Genomic DNA, 25,539 nt, shown 5'->3' on the forward strand with positions numbered 1-25,539 from the left:
TAAAAATAAGTCTCAACAGATATGGAATGGAATTGTTGAAAGATGTGAAAAGAAACTATCTAATTGGAAAAGCAATTACTTGTCCCTGGGCGGTAGGGTTGTCCTGGTTAATAGTGTTCTAGATGCTCTTCCCACCTACATGATGTCTCTCTTTCCCATGCCAGTCAAGGTTGAGAAGAGAATCGACGCTCTGAGGAGGAACTTCATTTGGCAAGGAAGCAAGGAGAAGAAAAGTTACCACTTGGTCAAGTGGGAAGCTCTCACAGGCAGCAAGAAGAAAGGGGGCTTGGGTATTAGAAACCTAAGGTAACATAACAAGAGTCTTTTAGTGAAGTGGTTGTGGAGATTCCCTCTGGAAGACCAAGCCCTATGGAGGAAGGTGATCAATGAAAAATATGGGACTGTGGGGCAGTGGTGCACAAGTTCTGTTACCAGCCCATATGGAGTGAGTGTTTGGAAATCAATAAGAGCCCTATGGCAAGATTTTTCTTCCAACATCAGCTTCAAAACTGGGAATGGTATGAAGATCTCCTTTTGGAATGATGATTGGATAGGAAATGGTCCCCTCAAGGAGAGTTTTCCAGATATTTTCAGCTTAAGATATTTTCAGCTTAGCACAACAAACTGATGCAACTCTAGCTGAAACTTGGAGCCTACAAGGTTGGAACCTAACCTTTAGAAGATTTCTCAATGACTGGGAAGTGAGTAGAGTGACTGATTTCTTCAGTCTTCTACAGAACTTCAGGGGAACTACTGAACAAGAAGACAAGCTGGTGTGGGTCGGAAGCAACAATGGCATCTTTACAGTAAATTCAACATACAAGATTTTAAATAGATGTGACCAGAGCTACTGCCTCTGGCATTGGAAACATATTTGGAAGGCAAAAGTCCCCCCTAAAGGTGACAATTTTTTGCTGGTTAGTAGTCAAACAGGCTGTTCTAACTCATGAAAATTTGATGAAGAGAGCAATACAACTATGCTCAAGATGTTTTTTGTGCGGCAATGAGAATGAGACAATCACTCATTTGTTCATTCACTGCCAGGTGACTAGCAGATTGTGGCAGTTGTTCATGAGCATGAAAAGCCTAAGCTGGACAATGCCTAGGAGAACTGATGAGATGATGGCAAGTTGGAATGGCCACGGGATAATCACATGCCAAAAGAAGTGGTGGAACATTGTCCCAGCATGTATTTGGTGGACCATTTGGAAGGAAAGAAACTCTAAATGTTTTGAAGATGTGGCAAGCCACGAACAAAGGATTAAGATGAATTGTATATTTTTGTTTTATTTTTGGTGTAAAGAAGCACTGGTACAAGATGTAGAATCTCTAGTAGATCTCATAGGCTCCTTGTAGCTGTTACAAGATTGGTTTTTGTCTATTTTGGGTCTTGTAACCTGTTACTCCTTAGCACAATCTTTGTGCTAGGGACTAATTTTATCAATATATTGGAATCTGTTACCTTTAAAAAAAAAAAAAACATGTACCTAGTGCCTAGTGGAATAGTCGAGGTGAGCGCGAGCTGGCCTGAACACCACCATTATAAATTTTTAAAAAAACCTGAAGTTTCTCCTTGATCTTAATAATTTCATTTTTAGGGTAGAAAATGGGAAGGTAATGAGGAAAAGATTGTGATGAGATTGACCTTTGAGTTGATTCTGTCTGTTACCTATTCTCCTTTCTAGATTTTCTATGTTTCTTGATTACATGCAAGACCTTGGTTTCATTTGTAATTATTATATTTCTTTCTAGGTTTCAATCTTCTTCAGTTTCTTTCCGGTTTTGCTTTCAATTTCGCTTTACTGCTTTTTGACATGTTTAAAATATTCAATGAGTTTGGAATTCCTAGAAATGTTTGTCGTCGCATGATTTAAGTTTCTTTCCACAGCTAAAGGATTAGAAGAAAAAAAAGGTTTCTCTTCACAGTGTTTGCAGCATAAAATGAGACTAGAATTCTGTGGGGTTGATGTTTCTGGAGTGGAGCCTTGACCTTTGTTTGACCTATTACTGCGTGCAGGTTCGAGTGCAAGCCATTCGTGGACTTCCTCTTTTTTGCAAGGACACACCCGAGCATCTTTCGAAAATTGTTGATATACTTGTACAACTCCTGACTGCTGGTATAGAAATCTCTTAGTCTTTCCATCAAGAATTGTTGATTATGAGAAAAAAGATGTGATCTTGACTTCTCTATCTTTCTATTCTTCCAGAGGAAAATGTGGAACGTGATGCAGTAAACAAAGCCCTTTTGTCCTTGTTAAGGCAAGATGTAAAAGGTATGTTGATTTTTTCCTAGTGACTTTGAAACCATGCACGTAGGTACTATCTTTAGATAGGTTCATCTTAAATTGAGTTTAAGATTAAATCGCCGAGCTGATCAAACTGCTTTAGTTTTTTTTGCTTTATGCTATTTCATGTTTCCGAGTACCACTCTTTTAGCACAAAGGTAGAACAATCAATACATTAAAGCCTGGTCAAGACCAAATGATGCCACAAAATAATGGATGTTGTATTTGGTATCCCTGATTCTTGTATAGTGCCTTGTTGGTATATAAGCTATAGGCATATTATCTTCAACTTACCCAATAAAATGCTAAAACCTTCAGAGTTTGTTGTGGGAAGAAAATGAACCTTGAGCTTAGCTCTACACTGAACGCTATCTTATGAGTTCAGGATTATCTAAAACCATATTAGGAGACAAACAACGAACTCCTCAACATCCTAAACGTCCTAAACACCCCTGCAAGCCCATGGTTAGACATCTTAACATGGGGGCCCAACATTGTCTAAACAGATTGAATCTGGCTCTGATACCATTTGAAGAAAATGATTGGACCTAATCCAACCCCAAAAGTTTGTTCACGAGGTGAGATTGCCATAGACCATATAAGAAGACAAACAAACCATCTCTCAACCAATGTGGTCACTTAACATGTTGCATTAGATGCATTTTATAAATCAACAAAGTTATTGCACATTATATTTTGCACTAGATGCACCTTAAGCAAGCATGCTCTTGCTCTTTGGGTCAATACCTGGGAAGCTGTATACCATTGTTGCAGCTTGTTATATGCCTTGATTGGGCTACTAGTGCGAGGGTTTTACAGCCATAGGTGTACAAATATTTATACTTCAGTATGACACTGCTGAAGCCGGAAGATGTGGTGTACATTTTGCTTTCCAGAAGGAGGACGAGAAGATGCCTGCGTGGGATGTACTTATGTGATATTTTGAGAGAGAGGAATAAAAGAGGGATGAAGGACTAGAGAACAAATTGGGAGCTGGATAGTTTTTGTCAGTTACTTCAACAATTAAATTTATGCTCAGTGGATCAGAACAAAGTAGATTGGTTAATTTGGTTTAACAACAATGACAAATTGTTCACAGTGAATAACTGCTATAAAATGATGTTACAGCAAAATAGTCAGGGAATTCCAAACTGGGCTTGGAAGATGATTTGGAGAACTAAAGTACCTGTGAAAGCAGCCTTTTTGGGTTGGTTAGCAGCTATAGATGCTTGTCTAACCCAAAATAAGTTGCAGAGAAGAGGCTTCTCCTTGAGCAGTAGATGTTATCTTAGTAATGCAGAGGAGGAGACAGTGGAGCACCTTTTCTTACACTGCAGAGTCTCAAGACAATGCTGGGAACATTTTCTAAGGTAATACGACAGAAGATCTGTAACTTGTTGGAAATCTGGCAATGACAAGGAGTCAAGAGAAGTTTAAAGCAAATATGGAGGACCATTCCAATTTGTATTCTATGGACCATATGGTTGGAAAGGAACAAGGCCTCTTTGAGGGAAAGAGGCTACAGATTCCCAGAGTTAAAAACGAATGCATTAAAAAGTTGTACTTCTGGTGTTATAGTAGTAATATAGATAGGATGGATCAGTATTTGGAGTTTTTGCACTTCTTAGGGGACAATATGTAGTATGAACTAAGCAAGAGCTGCAGCTATCTTGTACTTTACTTCTGTTCCATCTTGGTACCAATTTTAATAATATCTTTACTTATCAAATAAAAAAAACGAATTTTTTCCTTGCCATTATTAAGAAAAGGGCTGGAAATGAATTTGTACCACAGAGGGCTTGTCTTTTGTTTTAAGTGAATCTCGGTGCACCCACGAGGTCCCTGTTAGTGTGGAATGATTGGATGTCTAAGTCGTACATTTTCTTATGCTACCACTTCCATATTGGGAATTCCCCCCAACACCAATAAAATTGTTACTTTATTAAAAAATATGAGACTGTCTCTAGTTGGGATCATTTGTAAAAGCAGATGGGTTAAAGATCCTGTTTGAATGCTAAGGATACCAACATTTTCAAACACAAAAACTAAAAAAGAAGCATTGAATTTTTTTGGAAGTTTTAGCACAAAGCGAAAATAAAGCACATGCTTTAAGAAAGAAAGGCGCAAACGAAGTGATAAAAAAATACATGTAATCCATAACAAATAATAAGAAAGGTAAAGATTATTAATGAGTACCAAGAAGGTACCGAAATAGTACGACCGAGAAGAAATTTTCCAGGAAGACAAAAGGTTTGGCCTAATACAGGAACATTGACAGTAAACACACAACAATTATTTGGGCGAAAATTGAAAAACCAAAATTTTTGGTGAAATTTGTGTAGTGCTGCCTTCTTCAAAACATTGCCCATGGGTAACGAGACGTAAGCCTTAGTGGCTTGGTGCCTGAACTAATCACTGTCTAAGTGAGGCAAAGTGCTCTACCTGTGTTGCACCTAGCTTCAGGGCTTAAGCTCACTTCAAACGAGCCTTTGATAGCACCATAGGGTATTATGCAGGTTTTTTGCTCTCTATTTAGCATTATCTTATCTCCAAAATTTGTCTAGTCAAAAAAGGGGAAAACAAGAAAACTAAGAATCATCTTTTATGAATTTAAAAGGCAAGGCATGGATTTCATGATATGTTTGTGTGAGCTGTTGTAATATTGCTTAGATGAGAGTTATTGTTTAGCCAATGCTACAACTCTAATTCTAGTTACCGTGGTGTGTTCCTTAATTAGACAAATGTGGTATTGGAAACTTCTCTTATCAATTTATTTCTACCAGTCTGTAACTTATATCTTCATGAAAATATTTGGACACTGGATGCGAACTTTTTGACTGGTTATTTCTCTCTTCTGAAGCAGAAAGAAGAAAACCCAAAGTAAAAGAAGAAATTAACCACAATCAAGCCAAAAAAAATCTAAAAAACACATACATACTACGCGCGCGCTCGCACACACATATATATATCATGAATGCTTATCTTTCATGAGTTTGCGGATCGCTTCCAATTGTGCATTAGGAGATAAATTACAGGAACCCCTCAACATTAGGGGTGTGCATTCAATTTATCGATTCGATTTTGACCCTTATCGATAATTACTTATCGACTATTGATTTGTATATATGCTTATCGTTATCGTTTCAATAAGGTTTCAATTTTTTCGATTTCGATTTATCGATTTTTGGGGCTTATCGATTACACCAATAAGAAAATTTGTGGGATTTCACGACTTACTTACGATGCATCATTTGATCTTACAACTGCCTCGTGCTGATAATTCCGGGATTTTGGATTGATGAAGTCAAGAATTGCTTAAAGCCATTCTTGAATCGATGAAAGGGGAGCAAGCATCATCCAAGGAACGATGTCATACTTCATGACAAAATGTATGAAGTAACGAGCCCAATTTTCACGCTTGAGGGCATGAGACCATATTCTGTCACCAACAAGAGGGGATCCAAAAGTTATACAGTATGGATAAACCAGGTTTTCATTTGGTCTTGTGCAACAATGTTCGAGACACCATCTGCCAAAATCGCAATAGGGCCACCCGACGAGTGCCCTGCAAACACTATCTGTTTTCCATCTGACATCGCCTTCTCCACCTAAAACGAATAGTTCCCATGAATCAACATTCAGTTTCCAAATTAAAGATTAACCTATGAAGGTTAATCTTTGTTAGTCTAAAGAGGAATCATCTTGAAGGATATTTGATAGGAATCAGTGTTTTAATTTGACTTGGGAACATATTCTTGGACATGAAGATATTTGATTGGGATTCCACGGAAAGTATATTAGGGACTTAGGGTAAAGGAAAGGGTATTATAGAATAAGGGTATATTTGTCTTTTTAGTATATCGATAAACCGATAACCGAAGAGGATAAAATCGAAATCGAAATCGATAATTCGATAAGGAAAATTTCAAAATCGAAATTGAAATCGATAAATCAATAAACCGATATCGATAAACCGATAACAAATAATCGATTCGATTTATCGATAAACCGATTCGAATGCACACCCCTACTCAACATGGACCGGATCGCTTCCAATGTACATTAGGAGATAAATTACAGGAACTCCAGTCCTGGCCTAGTTATCATTTTGATAGTAAACCTTAAACCACGGTCCTTTTCACAACCCTTTCATGCTTATCCAAATTTTAACGGGCTAACCGAGGACCACCGGTTAAGTTGCCTTAACCAAGGTTTATTAACAAAACTAATAACTGCCTGGGCTATATAGTTCCAACCTTCAGCACCATCGGGGTGACTCAGTTGTAGCTTAATAGCAAAGCATGTTTTTTTTTTGATTTGCACCGGGTGTCCGAGTCTCTAATAGCAAAGCATGTTTTATAGATAGCCTATAGATACTAAGTTTAACACTTAAGTTTTTAGCTTACCATTTAGGCTAAACAGTAAAAAGAATAAGTATATCAATAAACAAATTAAAATTTAATACCTGAGACCGTCGGGTTTTTGGCCAAGTGACCTTTTTTGATTTTTTCATTTAGAAGATTTACAATAGTAGAGAGAAGTTAGAGAGAAGGCAGAGCGTTGGCTAATGCCTGCCTCTCAAAAGAAATGAGGATCCTTATATAATGGATCTCTGTCAAAAACAAACAAAATTTAATAGTAAAATGGCCGACAAAATAATTACATTATGGCCGACAGGATAAAAAGAAAATTCTGTATTATTATAACCGGACAAACTACTTATAAAAGTAGATTCCCTTCAATAATGGAGGGGTTCGTTACTTTATTAAAGTTGTCTTCATTACCCCAATAATTTATCTTATGGGGCCTGCATGTCTTGGCTTTTTCTTTGTTGTCTTTTTTCGCATAAGATTCTTCTGCATTCTCCTTCAATTTTGCAAGGAATTCTTCAATTTCATCAATATTAACATCTGTGCTTGGACTGCTTTGAGCTTCTCCTGCTACACAGGTTTTTTCATCGGAAGTATTACCGATTGAGGTCATCGATACATCATCGCCGATTTCTGTTCTAAAATTTTTTGCCAAATCTTTCTTTATTTCTTCAAAATATGATGCAATAATTTCTTTTTTAGAGACCGCATCTTTCTTCATTTGAAGTCTTTTAGTAACAATTTCAAATGGACTTAATTTATCCGCTGCAACATCTGTTATCTCTTGTTTGGCATAAACTTCAATTTTTTCCTGAATTTCCTGAATTAATTCTTGGCCGAATAATTTTCCTTGCTGGTTTGGTTGGAGTAATTTACTCCAAAACTCATTATAAAAAATTCTGTGAAGATAGGGAATCCCCTCGTCGGTAGAACCAACTTGTACATCCCATTTCATTATCCAAGGAATTGAGAATTCTATGAAAAAATACATGGATGCAATGGCATCATAAAAGATATTATCTTTTTGTAACGAAATGATTTTGGGAGATATATCTACCATTGAGTATATAAATTCTTAAATACTGGAGGAAGGATATCTAATGATGGCCCATATGATTTCCACCATTTAAAAAACCAATTGGGAATTTGTTGACTGTTCATATTAGAATAGATCTTAACGAACCACGAGTGTTTCCTATTAGGATTCTCGTATAGGAAAGTTTTATTAAAACTTTCTACGTAGTCCCAGTAATTGAATTTAACTGCGACTTTCTGGTCAGGATGAGTATATTTTCTATCCTTTAAGGTACTGATACCCCACTCATCTGAGGGTAATACCTTTTTTATAATTATCTTGGAAAAACTATAAGTTTTCTTTGTATTTGCAGGATAAAAATGCTGAATTTCAGCTGATCCTATAGTTGAGAGTATTATCTCATATTGCATCCTGTATTTATAAGCAGGAGTAGCATATGAAACTGTATCCAGATATCGAGTCATAAGCTGCCATGGATTATCCTTCCATTTCAGGTCGGATTGTTCTAAAAGAATTATTAATTCTTTCTTTTCCTTTTGGTTATAAACCTCAAGGTTCTCATGACTTTCCTCTGTTATTACTGAGGAATATGTTGACACATTTGATGTACCTTCTTCTTTTTTGTATTTTATAAAATCCATGAAGTCTTTGTATAGAGAGTGTTCTGTACTACCACCTGGAATATCTGCTATATTAGCAGCTATCAATTGCTGGTTCCCCATTTGAGCGAGAATATTATTCCCTCTGCCATAGGAAGATGTTCTTCCTTTTCCTCTATTTCAGGGAGGTCTGTATGCAGGCCTCATATTCTGTACTAAACAAAAAACTGTGAGTTCAAATATTCTCTAGTAAGAAAATCAGGGAGAGTATTATCTGACCCTTTTTTGTAGACTATTTCAAAATCAAATAGGGCTAATCATGCTTGCCACCTTGCAAATATTTGTTTGGAAACATCATGTTTGAAATCTTTATTAAAAATAAATCTTGTTGCTTGACAATCAGTTTTTATTAAAAACTTTTGATTATATAAATCAGTCTGGAATTTCATAACACATTTTACTATAGCAAGGATTTCCTTAGCTACAATAGCATAATTGTTTTGGGAATTATTCCATTTTCCCGAATAAAATTCAACAAGGTATTCTTGTTTATCTATTGGGGAGCACTGTTTTAGTATTCCACCATACCCAATATCTGAGGCATCAGTTTCAACAACCTTTACCCAGGTAGGGTTAGCAAGAGTTAAACATGGAAGATTATTAACCTTCTGTTTAATTCTTTTGACTGATTCTGTATGACTATTAGTCCATGCTTTCAGATTCTTCTTCAATCTATCATAAAGAAGAGCAGTATCTTTAGCTAAATCCTTTATGAAAGGAGATATATAATTCAGGCTTCCTAAAAATCTTTGAAGCTGGGTCTTGTCAGTAATAATATTAGGAAATTTAGAAACAAATTCAATACTTCTGTTAATAGGAATAATTCTCCCTTTTTCTATGTTATGACCAAGAAATTTGATATTATTTTGGAAAATCATCATTTTTGGTTTGGATATTACTAAACCATTTTGGATAATAATTTTCTTGAATAAATCCAAATGTTTGAAATGTATTTCAATAGTCTTTGAAAATACTAAGATATCATCAATATAGACTATTATAAAGTCTGTATATGGTAAAAAAAATATCATTCATAATTTTCTGGAATTCTGATGAGGCATTTTTCAAACCAAAAGGCATAACATTCCACTCATATTGGCCCATTGGAACGTTAAAAGCCGTTTTATATCTATCATTTTCAGATATCTAAATTTGCCAATAACCTGATTTTAAATCAAATTTTGAAAATATTATGGCACCATGTAACCTATCCAGTAAATCTTTTTTATTGGGAATATGATATCTAATCCATTTCAAAACTTTGTTAAGAGGCTTATAATTAATAGCCAATCTAGGAACTCCTCGTTCTTGTTCGGCATGTTTATTAACATAAAGAGCAGTACAAGACCATTTGGACTTAGAGGGTCTTATTAAACCCTTTTGCTGTAAGGAATCAATTTCCTTTTTGCATAACTCCAAATATTCAGAGTTCATTTGATAAGGTCGGACCTTGGTTGGAATATTATCCTCAGAAAAATCTTCTTCATAAGGAAGACTTATGATATACTTCTTCCTATTCCAAAACTGGTTTGGATGATCACCACAGATATGAGTAGAAAATTGGTTTTTTAGAAAATTAATTTTTTCTATTAATTTGGGATTTTTTAAATCATGCTCAATCATAAGAGAACAAATTTCATTTTTCAGAAAATCAATTTGTTTGATTTTTGAAGAAATATTATTGGAAATAATTTCATTTAAATATCTTTGAATCGGCTGAGTTATAAACTCAAAAGTAATTTCTTTTCCATTGTAAGTTCCAGTAAAACTTTTGTATCCCAATTTGTGAAAGGAATTATTTTATGAAAAAATGGGACACCTAGTATTACGTCCTGAGCTATATCTTTTACTAAAACAAAACTTTCTGGTATACAGACATCCTGTTGGCAAATATAAGCCCTAGGTAGTTTATATGAAATACCCATTTGACCACCACTAGCATTTTTTAATCGATGAGTGGTTTTATGAAAATGTCTGGAATGTATCACTTCTTCTTTTATACAGCTTAAATCTGTTCCACTATCAAATAAAACAGTAAATTCTTTTTTAAAATTATAATCAATTGAAAGAGTTATTTTTATTAAAAACTTTTGAGTAGTAAAATATTGGAGTTTTTTGTAAAAATTCATCTTCAGCGTAATCAATAGCTCCTAGTAATTTACTAGCAGATTTGCCTTCAAATGTACTTGCACCAATATCGGTTTCAGTAATATTAGTACTGAATTCTTTATTAATCTGAGTGTCAAATTTTCTAATCTCAAAATTCTTTCATCCAAGGCTATATTAGAAGCCTTTATCTATGAGACTTCTTTCTTGAGATAATTAATCTCAATACTTAAATCTTGGATAGTAGCCAGTCTATCCGGCTGGGACTTATTCTTAATAAGTCTTCTGATTTCAGACATAGTGTAAGGCCCTTTTTGAGATGGACTTTCTTATACCTCTGTTCCTACTTCTGAATTTGTAGGAAATTTATCAATGATTTGGGACCTTAATTCAGGGTCTTTAATAACCCTTAATAGTTCTAAAATACTATTGTTGGTTAAGACATTGATATTCAAGTCTTTGAACTGAGAATAAATATTATATAGATCATCATCAGTGTTACAACACTGTTTTGACCACTGTCCCTTATTTCAGGATTCTTGCTCATCTTCAGAAGATGAAATATAATCTTCTTTTTGAAGGACTCGTAAGTCTTCACCGGTCGATGAATATACTCATCCTGACCAGAAAGTCGCAGTTAAATTCAATTACTGGGACTACGTAGAAAGTTTTAATAAAACTTTCCTATACGAGAATCCTAATAGGAAACACTCGTGGTTCATTAAGATCTGTTCTAATATGAACAGTCAACAAATTCCCAATTGGTTTTTAAATGGTGGAAATCATATGGGTCATCATTAGATATCCTTCCTCCAGTATTTAAGAATTTATATACTCAATGGGTGGATATATCTTCCAAAATCATTTCGTTACAAAAAGATAATATCTTTTATGATGGCATTGCAGCCATGTATTTTTTCATAGAATTCTCAATTCCTTGGATAATGAAATGGGATGTACAAGTTGGTTCTACCGACGAGGGGATTCCCTGTCTTCACAGAATTTTTTATAATAAGTTTTGGAGTAAATTACTCCAACCAAACCAACAAGGAAAATTATTCGGCGAAGAATTAATTCAGGAAAAAATTGAAGTTTATGCCAAACAAGAGATAACAGATGTTGCAGTGGATAAATTAAGTCCATTTGAAATTGTTACTAAAAGACTTCAAATGAAGAAAGATGCGGTCTCTAAAAGAGAAATTATTGCATCATATTTTGAAGAAATAAAGAAAGATTTGGCAAAGAATTTTGGAATAGAAATCGGCGATGATGTATCGATGACCTCAATCGGTAATACTTCCGATGAAGAAACCTGTGTAGCAGGAGAAGCTCAAAGCAGTCCAAGCACAGATGTTATAACCCGTTTGGCCAAGCTGCAAAAATCAGCTTATTTTGAGAAGTGCTTTTCTTAAAAGTACTTTTGGTGAGAAGCAGTTTGTGTATGGCTAATTAGTTTGAAAAGCACTCCTGAACAACATTTAGTGTTTTGCCAAGTTTTAAAAGATTGCTTCTAAGTGTATTTTTCTCAAAAGTGCTTCTCAAAAAAGTGCTTTTGGAGAGAAGCTACTCTTTTCTGCTTCTCCAAAACTGCTTCTGCTTCTCCTCAAAAGCATTTTTTTTCCTTCCAAAAGCTTGGCCAAACACCTCAATTTTTGGCTAAAAGTGCTTTTGGCAAAACAAAAAAAGCACTTTTGACTAAAAAGAAGCTTGGCCAAACAGGCTATTAATATTGATGAAATTGAAGAATTCCTTGCAAAATTGAAGGAGAATGCAGAAGAATCTTCTGCGAAAAAAGACAACAAAGGAAAAGTTAAGACATGCAGGCCCCATAAGATAAATTATAGGGGAAATGAAGACAACTTTAATAAAGTAACGGACCCCTCCATTATTGAAGAGAATCTACTTTTATAAAGTAGTTTGTCCGGTTATAATAATACAGAATTTTCTTTTTATCCTGTCGGCCATAATGTAATTATTTTGTCGACCATTTTACTATTTAATTTTGTTTGTTTTTGACAGAGATCCATTATGTAAGGATTCTCATTTCTTTCGAGAGGCAGGCATTAGCCAACGCTCTCCCTTCTCTCTAACTTCTCTCTACTATTGTAAAGAACCCCTCTGTAATCTTCTAAATTAAAAAATCAAAAAAGGTCACTTGGCCAAAAACCTGACGGTCTCAGGTATTAAATTTTAATTTGTTTATTTATATACTTATTCTTTTTACTGTTTAGCCTAAATGATAGGCTAAAAACTTAAAGTGTTAAACTTAGTATCCATAGGCCATCTACAAAACATGCTTTGCTATTAAGCTACAACTGAGTCACCCCGATGGTGCTGAAGGTTGGAACTATATAGCCCAGACAGTTATTAGTTTTGTTAATAAACCTTGGTTAAGGTAATTTAATCGGTGGTCCTCGGTTAACCCGTTAAAGCTTGGATAGGCAGGAAAGAGTTGTGAGGAGGACCGTGGTTTAAGGTTTACTATCAAAATGATAACTAGGCCAGGACTGGAGTTCCTGTAATTTATCTCCTAATGTACATTGGAAGCGATCCGGTCCATGTTGAGTAGGGGTGTGCATTCGAATCGGTTTATCGATAAATCGAATCGATTATTTGTTATCGGTTTATCGATATCGGTTTATTGATTTATCGATTTCAATTTCGATTTTGAAATTTTCCTTATATATAATAATACAACAATTATCTAAATGCCGAAAAATATTATTACATTAGCATAATACATGAATTTAAAATAAAAGTACATTATCAAAACTTACACAAATGATTAATTTTGTCATGTTAGTTAGATAATTACATATTATAGTTTAAAAATATTTAATGTGATGGTATCTCAACGGATACTTCTTTGTGGACAATATTTTTTTGTGTATGTTTCCTCCTAATGCGCTAGTTGCTCTCCCTTAACTAGAAATATTGTTGTCGATCTTGATATCCCTCTTGAAAGTGCAACATACAGTTATTCGTGCAAGAAAACATATTGTGATAAATATAGTCCAATATTTAGGATGTTTGTCTTTGTACTTTATTTATTATATTTGCAAAACATAAACATACTAAAAATTATTTTCACACAAATTTAAAACAATATTCCTTAGTTTCGGAAGACGAAAGTTGAATTCAGGGATAAGAATATACTTAGAAACACACTAACCAGTATCATAATTTTTGCATGTATGACATTATTGTCAAAACTTCTATATATTATCTGTGTGCTATTACATTGACTACTCGGCTTATCTAAGTTTTTCAGTAGCATGACAGTTATATTTTTCTTCCAAATTAACCTATATACAATAGAAGATCAATTTTAACTTAGTCTATTATAAACTTGACAACAAAAATGTATGGTTTAAGGTCATTTCGTATTAAAGTATTTAAGTATTATTCTTGGTAGTAATTATTGGTATCATTTTCTACTAAGTCAAAAACTGAAAAATATTTTATTTTTACTATAACATTTTGCAACCATCATTTTATTTAGTTTATCAACATATTCATTTCTGCTAGCTAACATATTTTTTTTTAATTTTATTATGTGACTTGCACAAATTGCATTTTAATCTAATGATAAAAATATTTCTCTTATTAAATGCACTATTATTACCATTGAGATTAGTAACCAAGTGTTTAGGAAGAACCAAATCATCTTTTATTAAATGCTCTTCTTCGTTTCCGACACGAAGCAAGAAGACACTGAATATTGGATCTATTCTTACTTTATATTTCTTATCAGTTGAATTTTTTTCGTTTGAGGCCAGAAGTATAACTTTGACAAGCTAGCTTTTACAGTCTCTGCTTTTGTCGATTTTGGAACTACTGGTAGTACTTGACAGAAATCACCTCCCAAACCATTAATTTTTCATCAAACGATTCATTAATATCCAATATATCTCTAGAACTCCGCTTAATTATTTCGATCGTTTGATACTCAGCCCATAAGTCTTTCATCCCTTATTATCAATTTTGCTTTCCTTTTAAATTTATCACCATTGCTCTGCTTTGATATATTTGTGATGGTTATATAAGTTGTTTGAAGAGGTATATCAAATCTAAAGTGGTTGGTATCACAATAAAATCGTTGTTGCTACACCACTTGCTACTATTAACACTGTCATGCCTCTTGATATGATATTTTCAAGTAATACATGACATAAAAATATTATTTCGATTCCGCCGGAGGCATCTATAAAGAATAATCACGTTATACCAGAGTCGACTCTTTATAATATGGTCTTGAAAACTTGTTCTTGTTTAGATTTTAACTTTGATTGTGCTTCCTTAGACACTTGTATAGCATTTTGATTCTTATTAATATACTAACCTTTTTACTTTGCGTGTAACGCTCTTTTTATGGAATACATTTATGTGCCCAAAGATTCTTTTTAACTTGAATAAGAATTTTACTCATATGATGAATTGGATTCTCTTGCTAAATAATTAATTCAAAGATTTAATTATTTGGTTTTAACATAAAAAATAATTTATTATATGTTGATTCAGGTCTTAATATTAGTTCATCTTTTGTTTTGAATATTTAATCTTAGTATAATTTAATCCACCATAAATTTTATTTTCAAAGAGTAAAAGATTGATATGGCATTTCACTTTTAGATCTTTATGTTTGTAGAATCATTAGTGGTATTGACTATCACCAACCATTTTTTTTCTCTTTCTCACACATTTATATTCTTAAATTTTTTCTTAGTTGTTGTTTAATAATTGTATTTTTCAATATTACAAAAATTAATTAAAAAATATTATTTGAGTAGGAAAATAGTTCAAATATAATATAAAAATATATTATAGTGGGGGTGTTTTTTCTTCTTCTCAATTTTAACTCTTTATGCATTCCATTTAATTTTACTTTTATTTTTTCTTCGTATTGGAGATTATGTAGTGGTAATGTATTGCCAATACGGAGGATTCTTATGAAATTGATTTTATTAAACCTTCATACATATTTTTAATAAGAATTTAATAGACAAAATTTTATTAATTTTAAATATTAAAAATTAGCATAGAAATTGTAGTCCAAAAAATAGGTTATTACAGTTATGTCCTTTCCCTATGAGTTCTTCCAATTAAGAAATATAGAGTTATAACTATATTCGGACTCAAAATTTGTTCCTCTGTTATTGCTGGAACCAAATTGTAAACATTATCACGTGGATAAGTGAATGAGTCAAATTCATTGTTAGACTTCACTCACGAAAATAACGACAAGTCCTTTTGCATTTAATTTGAAGGTAGTGTGAGTAGTAACCTAAAACTAATAGGATTATAATGCTAATATCTATAATTCCGGTTATGACCTTTTATTATGTGTTATTATGCTTAATATTATAAGGTTATTTTTGTAAACCGACATTGTATTCATGCTTTTATAATAATATATATATTTGTATGTTATATATAAAAATATACAAAATTTATACACTTTTTTGGCTACCGAATGTATATAGTTTCAGTCGTATTATCCATACCTGAAATCAGAGATTGAAGAGAGGTTGGAGCAGCATATAGTCATTATTCTCTCCTGCTGGTTCGTAGTTGATTTTGGAGACACATTGATGGGGTAGACTGTAGAGGGAGAAACAGAGGAGGACAGGGGCACAGCTAAGAAGGGAGAATAATGCCTGAAGAGTTAGCAAGGTTAACTGATAAGCAATGCAAGAGAGGATGCTCTGCAGTAGAACTAGCTTGTGCTTGCTATGAAAACTTTCAATCCCTCAGTATCGTTTTACCTTCTGCTCTATTAATTCATTTTCCTTCTCTTTTCTTGATGCTTTAACTGCGTAAAATTTTCTGATAGAATTGCTGCTCTGTTGTTAAGGCAATTAACTTCCGTTCTTTTCCTGTAGCTTCATTGACAGCTCTTTTTAAACACATTGAGACTGTTGATGAGCAGATGTCTGATGATAATCTCCGTGAAAGGACATTAGTTTTTATAAAAGACAAGGTAATAAGGTCAATATTTTTTCTGTGGAAGAATGCCCATTTTGCAAGTCCTATGTATTCTAGTTGGCTGCATGACTTTGTTGCAGGTATTTCCTCTAAAAGCTGAGCTCCTCAAGCCTCCAGAACAAATGGAAAGGCACATTACCGATCTGATTAAAAAGGTAATTACATATTCTACTCCTGTTCTTTCTGTCCCATAGGGAGTGATGAGGAGATTGTTCAGTAATTTTGACTTGCTTCCCTTCAGAAGCTTTGCTTCTTCTACCGTCCGCCAGTTCCTGTGGTATCTTGTAGAGAAATACTACATGCAATGTGATTGTTCTCACCTAGAATACGGGGATTATTGTGATACCAGTGAAGAAAATTGCCTAGATAATAAATGCCGTATGTTCTAGATGATTAGAACGCAAGAAAATTAATTTTCTTGGGAAAGGTAACAGTGAGAATGCAAGAAGATTAATTGCATCCCATTGCAGAGTCTACAAGATGTGACAGGAGCAGAATTTAAGATGTTCATGGATTTTCTGAAAAGTTTGAGCATATTTGGAGATAAAGCTCCTGCAGAGCGTGTGCAAGAACTGATTGAGATCATTGCAGGCCAAGCTGATCTAGATGCACAATTCAATGTAAGTGTTCGGTTGGCCATTTAGAATGTTGTAGAGATTTCTGGTTTCCTGTTCTTCTCAGTCAAAAAGCTCTCACTAGGGTGGTTGGTTGGTTGTTTTAGTCTACTGATGTTTTTGCCTTAGTTACTGAAAGTATTGGTTATTTGAATCTCTAGAACCAACAGTTGGATGCTCAAAACTTTACACTTCGTTTAGTTGGTTTCTGTTTTAGCAATTTCACCCCAAGGTGAAAATGTTTACAATCTGCTATTGGGATGAAACTATAAATTCAACACATTGGAGAAGACCCATCCCGGAATTCACACATCAAATCAACCGAACTAGTTCAAATTTTCCAAAAGTATTAGAGCTAAACTCAATCTGATTGAAAACTTTAATTAATAAAACTGATCTAAACCTAAATACATGAAAATTGCTTCAATGTTAATTTTAATCAGTATTATCAAATGCTAAAATGCACTGTGGTCTGTTGGGGCTTTATGAGCAAAACGCAAATAAAGCGTGGGCTTTAATGAAAAAGGTGGAAAAGAAGAAAAAAGTGTATATGTATGTGTGTGTGCATGTGCAATAATTAAAGTATAATAATTTAAAGCACCAATAACAGTTATATGGAAAAAGAACTTAAAATATTAAAATATTAACTGATTAGCATCGCCTCTTTAAGATAACACTCACGGTTATTAGACAAATGTATGGTGATTGCGCTGAAGCGCCCATTAAGCCAGGCGAAGAGCTCAGTCCGTCTTGCCTAGGTGCACTTTAAGCGAGCTTTTGACAATATTGATTATGATTGTGAGCTTTTGATCTTAAGCATATAGATTTCTCTATCTATCTGCTTTCCTGGCATGTAGTGCTTAAAGCACTACAGGATGGAACCTCTGAAACTACTGGATTGCTAAAGTCAGTATCCTAAATGTGATGTACATCGTAATTCGTACATCACATGTATCAACGGAAATCACATGTCGTCTTGAAAGAATTAGATTTCTGTTCTATATTCTCCATCTTGTTTTCCCTGAGTCTGAACTCCTAGTCTGAGTAAACTTCAGTACCATCTGTGGGCTTGTTGATCTGCAGTGCAGCTGAAGAATTCCTGCTACATTCATCATCTGAATTGCTTTAATATTGCAGGTTTCAGATGGAGACCATATTGCTAGATTGATAGTCTGTTTGTTTATGGCTATTCCATTTTTTGAGGTTTGTCCTTATCTGGATACTTCATTATTTTTTTCAGTAGCGACTACAACTTTTCATGCCTAACTGATTTCTACATTTCATGCAGAGGGGTGCCTCAAATAGCAAATTTCTAAACTATTTGAATAAGCATATTTTCCCAGTATTTGACAAGGTAATGCCTGATTTCCTCGTACCGTAGCATAGTTGATTCAGTTTCCTTACCTGCTATGAAATAGCAGCTGTCACATTTGGTTTTATTTTGGTGCTCAAAACATATTTATTTTTTGTTTCAAATAAGGAGATAGTTTGTCAAAGAAGAATGTAAAGAGACAATCTTTCTAAATTTCTTTTCCATTGTTGCTATTAATTTGTTCTTTTGGTAGTTCCAAAAGTTGCTCTAACCTATCTTTGTCATCAGCTTCCTGAAGAACGGAAGGTAGACCTGCTCAAAAACCTTGCAGAGAGCGCACCTTACACAACTCCTCAAGACTCGAGACAGATCCTTCCCTCTGTTGTTCAACTCTTAAAGGCAAGTATTTAGTTTTCCTCGCCTGTATGCCAGTCTATTAGTTCTGGTTAGAAGCACCTTTATGCGTGCAGAAAATCATAGGGCCGATAAACTTCTATACATTCTAAAAGTTTTTCCTGCATCTGCATATAGCACCTTAACTCTACCTTATATTATTCCATGAACAAGGTGAAACCTTTTGAGTTTGAACTACTTCGTGAAAGATTAACCTTTTCAATTAATCATTTTCCTTATCAAACTTTTTTTGCTCTTTTAGAAATATATGCCTCGTCGAAAAGCAGGAGAAGAGATGAACTTTTCTTATGTTGAGTGTTTGCTGTATACTTTTCACCATTTAGCACACAAGGTATGTCCTCTTTCCCTTGTATACATATTCTGTATCTGCAAGTTGGGTTCTCACCACTTCTTTGTTGTCGGATAGGCGCCAAATGCCACCAATAGCTTATGTGGTTACAAGATTGTGACTGGACAACCATCTGACAGGCTTGGGGAAGACTTCTCGGAGAATTACAAAGAGTTCACAGAGAGGTAGTTTGCTAGTCTAACTTCTTATTTTTTGCTCTCGAATATATCATCCTGCGCTTAGTGCATATATATCAGGTAATATTCTTGAAACATTTTTATTTGTTAGCGAGTCAAATGCACACTGTTTTTGCCTAGTAGCAAATTTGTTACCATTGGTTACTGCATCGAAAGTAAGAATGTTGTTGCCAAGACAACAACAACAACAACAACCCAGTAAAATCCCACTAGTGGGGTCTGGGGAGGGTAGTGTGTACGCAGACCTTACCCCTAACCCGAAGGAGTAGAGAGGCTGTTTCCGGAAGACCCTCGGCGTCGTTGCTAGGACAGAGTTATAAACAAACTTTGTCAGGACTAAACGGTTGTAATGTTGGAATGTATCTTGACTTTTGATAGTTAAACTGCAAACTATCGATAAAGTGGTTCAATTGCAGTAGATCATAGTGTGATTTGGTTAGTTATCAATTAATGTAAGAAGAAATAACTTACTGAAAAAAGCTTGATCCTATTGTGCCCCTTCTTTCTCAATGGAGCTTCATTAGCTTTCTTGAGTTGTAGTCAAGACATGCGCTCCAGATAGTGCTCATAGTTATTGGAGGGGCAAGGTGCAAAAATGAATAGATGAGACTAGCAATGACCTAGGAAAAAGAGAATGCACAATTTTATGAAGCACATCGTTAGCAAGAGATATAAAGCATGGGTTCAGTTTTGGACGGGGCTAATGTTAAGTTTTGGAAAGACAGGTGGCTAGGGGATTCAACTCTGCAAAATGACTTTCCAAACCTCTATCAAATAGTGAGCAGACCTGATTCAACTATCTCTCGGAATAGAGCAGGCAATTCTTGGTTTCCAATCCTCAGAAGAAATTGGGTGAATTACTTAGCCTTCTGGAACAATTGGAGAAATGCATGGTCAATGAGCAGCTTCCGGATAAACTCATCTGGGGAACAAGTATAAAGGGATATACACAATGAGAGCAGGAGGATACCTACACAATATCAGCCAAAATGAAACGGTAGACAATTGGCCTTGGAAGCTCATCTGGTAAACAAAATTAACCCCCAAAGTTACATGTCATAGCTGGACTGCATTGAAGGAAGCGTGCCTCACTCAAGATAATCTCTGCAAAAGGAGTATTCCCATAGTTAAATAGATGCTACATGTGCCAGTAGGATCTTGAAACAAACAGACATCTATTTTTGCATTGTCCAGTTGCTACAGATATCTGGAACATGTTCCTTTCAGTTTTCGGACTCAGCTGGGTGATGCCAACGAGTATTAAAGATGCTTATTGTAGTGGGAGTCTAAAGAAAGTTGGTAAATCCATCAGCAAAATCTGGAAAATGATTCCTGGAGTATTTTTTGGGCTATTTGGGCAGAAAGGAATATAAGGTGTTTTGATGGTTTAGCAACTCCAAATTACTCCTTGAAGACTAATTGTATAATTTTGTTATGTAGCCGGAGTAACCTCTCCCCTATTAGCTCGCCCAATTTATCTTTGGATTTTGTCAGCTCCCTAACCCTAAAATAGGACCATCTGTATAGAGTTAACATATCATCTTTTGTATTAGCACCTGGACAGTGCGCTTTTGCATCTTCTTGATGCTTTTTAGATATCTCTTACTTCATCAAAAAGCATGGGTTCAGCATATGTTTTCTATTCATAATGGTTTTAGCAAGTATGGAGGAGGAAAAAGAAGAGGAAGATGAGACTAGCAATGACCTAGGAAAAGGAGAATAGCACTTGAGGGTTGGGAGGAAAAGAGAGAAGTGTGCGAAGCTGGAGAACATACCTGAATGGATGGTGAAAAAGCTGAGGGGAGAGTGAGAGGGGGATAGAGAGGGAGTTGAGTTGAGTGGATGAGAGGCGTCCTAGAGGTTTCTGTCGTTTCCTATGCTAAATCAATCATTATGTATGCTTTCTTTATTTTTCCTTTTCGTTGATCCTACATCACAATTTTGCCATAACATCATAAACTCAATCAAGAAAGTAACAAAAACCATTCCCAATAAATAATCCAAAAACACAAAGAAACGATGAGACTAGTGAAGTGTACCTTTTCCCTAAGCAAGCTATCGGAACCTCAGTGCGCTGCAAAATGTGGTTGGCTCTAGGTGTTCAGGGAACTGATTGGATTCTGTCAGTGACTTTGTCAAACTCATATGTTGGAACTTGGAAGACTTTTATCCTTATAACTTTCTTCACTTGCAAGCTTTCTTTGAGTCGAGGGTCTATCGGAAACGGCCTCTCTACCTTCACAAGGTAGCGGTAAGGTCTGCTTACACACTACCCTCCCCAGACCCCACTTATGGGATTATACTGGGTTTGTTGTTGTTGTTGTAGCTTAGAGCCTGTTTAGCCAAGCTTCTAGGAGGCTAAAAGTACTTTTTTTGAAATTAAAGGTGTTTGGCCAAAACAAAGAAGTGCTTTTGAGTACTAGCAGAAGCAATTTTTTTTTTTTTTTACTTTTGGGAAGTAAGCTACAAATTCTAGCTTCTTCCAAGAAACAGAAGCAGAACCAGAAAATTAATTTTTTCAAGAGAAAAATATCCTTTCCAAAAAATTACATATCTCAAATTATCCCTCATTAATTTAAATTTTTTCTTTTTCTTTTTTGTTTCTACCATCCATTTCTTCATTTTTCTTATTTCCATCATTTTTTATTCTTCTCGTATTCTTCTTTGGAATAATTTCTCTATGATTAATAGATCTCTTTTTTATGTAGGATTTATATAGTAAATTTTTAATTTATTCCACTGTTACTAAAAGGTAAGTTTTATAGAGCAGTGGTTAGGCCTGCCATGTTATATGGAACTGAATGTTGGCCAGTAAAGACTCACACATCCAGAAGATGAAAGTAGCAGAGATGAGGATGTTGAGGTGGATGTGCGAGCATACAAGGATGGATAAGATTAGGAATGAAGATATTCGAGAGAAGGTGGGCGTGGCCCCCATGGAGGACAAGATGCGGGAAGTAAGACTCAGATGGTTCGGGCACATTCAGAGGAGGAGCACTGATGCACCGGTGAGGAGGTGTGAGCGACTGACTGTAGTGGGCACGCGGAGAGGTAGAGGGCGACCTAAGAAGTATTGGGGAGAGGTGATCAGACAAGACATGACGCGACTTAGGATTACTGAGGACATGGCCCTTGACAGGGAATTATGGAGGTCGAGCATTAAGGTTGTAGGTTAGGGGAAAGTGTGAATATTTCTACAGCACAATAGAGTGAGACTAGCCAGTTAGGAGTTAGACTAAGAATGTCATTGGTCGTCTATTGATGCAGGGCTTTACCTGCTAGTTTTACTATACCAGCCATCTATTTCGTATTTCGTATTCTGTATTTCATATCTCTTATATTGCTGTTATTTTATTATGCATTTTTATGGTACTAATATATCGGCTCCTGTTGCTTTTTTGAGCCGAGGGTCTCCTGGAAACAGCCTCTCTACCCTTCGGGGTAGGGGTAAGGTCTGCGTACATATTACCTTCCCCAGACCCCACTTGTGGGATTATACTGGGTCGTTGTTGTTGTTGTTGTTGTTGTTGTTGATGTATATTAATATGTTAGAATCGTCATGTAAAGAATAAGTAATACCATTTACCAATATGATATCTTGGGATAACTATACTTTATATTGATTAAAATCTTTAAATATATACTTTTACTTTATGTTTTATAAATTCAATTCTCTTGTACAAATAATACTAATTGTAAATTGAACATTTATTGTCCTTTACGTATGTCAAAGTACTTGTTAGAAAGATTGGCCAAACACAATTTTCTTATCAAATATTGCACAATGCACGTCTAAAATGAATTGGCCAAACACAAACTACTATTCTCCAAAAGTACTTTTTCCGAAAGCACTTTTGAAAATTAGCAGTTTTTGGCAGCTTGGCCAAACGGGGTCTTACTGTGCTTGCAATCATGTAAGTCTTGATTTTACTTCTCTTCCTTGGTATTTGATTCAGGTTAAATTGTTTTGAAGAGCTTGCTAAGGCTGCCATTAAGAAATTGACTCAGGGGATGGCGGAGCACAGTAAAGCACTTGCTGCTGCTAAATCTGATGAAGAAAAGGAAAAACTCGTGAGTGCATTCTCCAGGTTTTAACAGATTGTTCTTAAAATGCTACTTAATGGTGCACTATTTGAGCAGTAAAATCTTTTTGGTTCTGCAGAAGGCTCAAAAGCAGAATGCTACTACAGGGCTGAGGACTTGCAATAATATACTGTCTATGGCTCAGGTAAGCAAACTGAATTTTAAGATACAGACACACATTTTAAATTTGCATATGCGAGTGAACCAATTATAATCTTTGATAATTCAGCCACTACATGCAAAAACACCTTCATTCATCGGGGACAAAAAAATCAACCTTTCATGGAAGGAAGTTGTGAAATCTACAGCACCATCAACAGCAAGTTCAACTGGGTATGTTTTTGTTTGAACTTCAGAAAGATGATGCGGTTACACTAGTTTATATAACTTTTCTGGTATCATAATTAATATTTTTGCATGGACAATCAACTGGCTGATAGGTGAAATATATCATATTAGTGAAATGAGATGTTGAATATAAATCCCATCCCTGCTTTAGTATTACATTGATTTGGATTCAATAGATAATTTATTGCTATTCTTTTCTACGTCTCTTAGGAATAGTGATACATCTCAAACCAAAGGTTCCATTGTTAATGGTCAATGTAGATATGAAAGCTTTCTTCCTTCAGCCCATGCTTAGTGGCTCAACCCACTTTCATTCAGATAGGTTTCCAGTTTCAGCACATCTATCAATGGTCTTAAAAGCTAGCTTCTAGCCCCACAATAAACCTCCTGTTATTATGGAATTCTATGTTTTCTTTTGCTTGGTTTCTTGGTATCCAATAGGATACACGGTTCAGTCATCTGAAAACATTTTACATTTGTTCATGATTTTGGTCATGCTAAACTATTCCAGCTCTATTTATAGAGAGCACAAAGACATGACCCAAGAAATAGACAAGTACAAAAATAAAGGTTTTCTTGCTTTACTGTTTGTCTATCATCTCTAGATGCTTTTTTGGTCTTGAATGTTAACTGTTTAAACATAGATTTTCTGGGTTACCCCTGTTATTTGTTATTTACTGACTTGTATTGCTAGTTGTTTACTTCAAAGTTTCGTTTGGAAGACTTCGTAACAGCGGTTTATGCTCTTTTAGGACGTTCACTAGTTATCCTTTCATATGCTTTCTCATCTTACATAGTTTGTCTATTTCTTTATCACCAGAGTCAAACGGCCTGCTGGTGCAATTAATGGTTCAAGTAGTTCTGCGCCAAAGAAGGGCCGGGGAGGTGGTAGCATGCCGAACCAGTTTGTTGACAGGGGTTTTCAAGGTCTGTCATATGGAGGGAGAAGTACAAGAGGTAGAGGCAGGGGACGGGGTTTCCGCGGAAGGGGAAGGGGATATCACTAGCCCAGGTCTGACCTCAGTGTTATCTGCGAAACACTTTTCTGTGAACTAAAAGATGCAGAGACGTTGGATTTCGTCTTAGAGATGCAATTTTGAGAAGTAGTCAGATGCTTTGCGGATTGGGAAGCGTAGTTGATTTCGTACATGTGATGATGTGGTTTGTCAGTTTTGATGTGGCAGTCTGAAACTGATCTTTCTCAAGATATTCTCACAAAGCGGCACTTGATCCGACCAACCTTTGGTGGCAAAGAAAACGAAAAGAAAATATAGTGACAAGATTCTGATGGATCATTTGTAGTATTGTATTTGTAATTTTCATTTGGGAGATTGTTTCTTGTTTAATTTTGTGATTTTCATTTGGTAGACAGTTGTTTAATTTATTATTGTCCTCGTTTTAATACCCTGTGTATTTAAACATTTTTTAGCATGCCTAAATCCAGTTTAACAGTTTTTTTGAGTGACGTTTGACTATGTATCCAAGGTTAGTTTTTATTTCTTTAACCTGAATAATTGATCATTCCATAATGCGCACCCTGAAATTGTAGTATCTTTGCACTTGCTAAAGAAAATGCACATTTTTTCTTTTAAGTAAACTCAAGAAAGATCATAACAATTTTTAAGAGGGAATTAGCAATTTGTCTTGTTTTGAACATTCCCCTGGCTTTGTTTCCTCGTGAACTTTCATTTTAGTTACATTGAACGGTGAAAACATATGTTGTCAGACATAAAATCGGTACATGGATTAGTTATAAGTAGAGGTGTACAAAGAAATCGATAAACCGCACCAAACCGATAATC

General features: G+C 35.1%; 1 protein-coding gene across 3 annotated transcripts in view; it reads left to right on the plus strand.

Annotated features, from left to right (window-relative positions):
- LOC107783600 (apoptosis inhibitor 5-like protein API5) overlaps window positions 1–25,139 on the plus strand; it is a 32,130-nt gene extending 6,991 nt beyond the window's left edge. For all 3 annotated transcript variants that reach the window (XM_075256235.1, XM_016604577.2, XM_016604578.2), the window contains 14 exons: window positions 2,018–2,117; window positions 2,208–2,273; window positions 16,339–16,436; window positions 16,522–16,596; window positions 16,912–17,061; window positions 18,193–18,258; window positions 18,344–18,409; window positions 18,656–18,766; window positions 19,023–19,112; window positions 19,188–19,294; window positions 23,263–23,377; window positions 23,469–23,534; window positions 23,619–23,722; window positions 24,558–25,139. In XM_075256235.1, coding sequence (XP_075112336.1) covers window positions 2,018–2,117; window positions 2,208–2,273; window positions 16,339–16,436; window positions 16,522–16,596; window positions 16,912–17,061; window positions 18,193–18,258; window positions 18,344–18,409; window positions 18,656–18,766; window positions 19,023–19,112; window positions 19,188–19,294; window positions 23,263–23,377; window positions 23,469–23,534; window positions 23,619–23,722; window positions 24,558–24,744 — 1,401 coding nt within the window. In that variant the 3' untranslated portion in view covers window positions 24,745–25,139. The remainder of the gene's footprint in view (window positions 1–2,017; window positions 2,118–2,207; window positions 2,274–16,338; window positions 16,437–16,521; window positions 16,597–16,911; window positions 17,062–18,192; window positions 18,259–18,343; window positions 18,410–18,655; window positions 18,767–19,022; window positions 19,113–19,187; window positions 19,295–23,262; window positions 23,378–23,468; window positions 23,535–23,618; window positions 23,723–24,557) is intronic.
- Window positions 25,140–25,539: the final 400 nt, after the last annotated feature.

Source organism: Nicotiana tabacum, chromosome 1, assembly GCF_000715075.1.
Source record: "Nicotiana tabacum cultivar K326 chromosome 1, ASM71507v2, whole genome shotgun sequence".
Lineage (NCBI taxonomy): Eukaryota > Viridiplantae > Streptophyta > Magnoliopsida > Solanales > Solanaceae > Nicotiana > Nicotiana tabacum.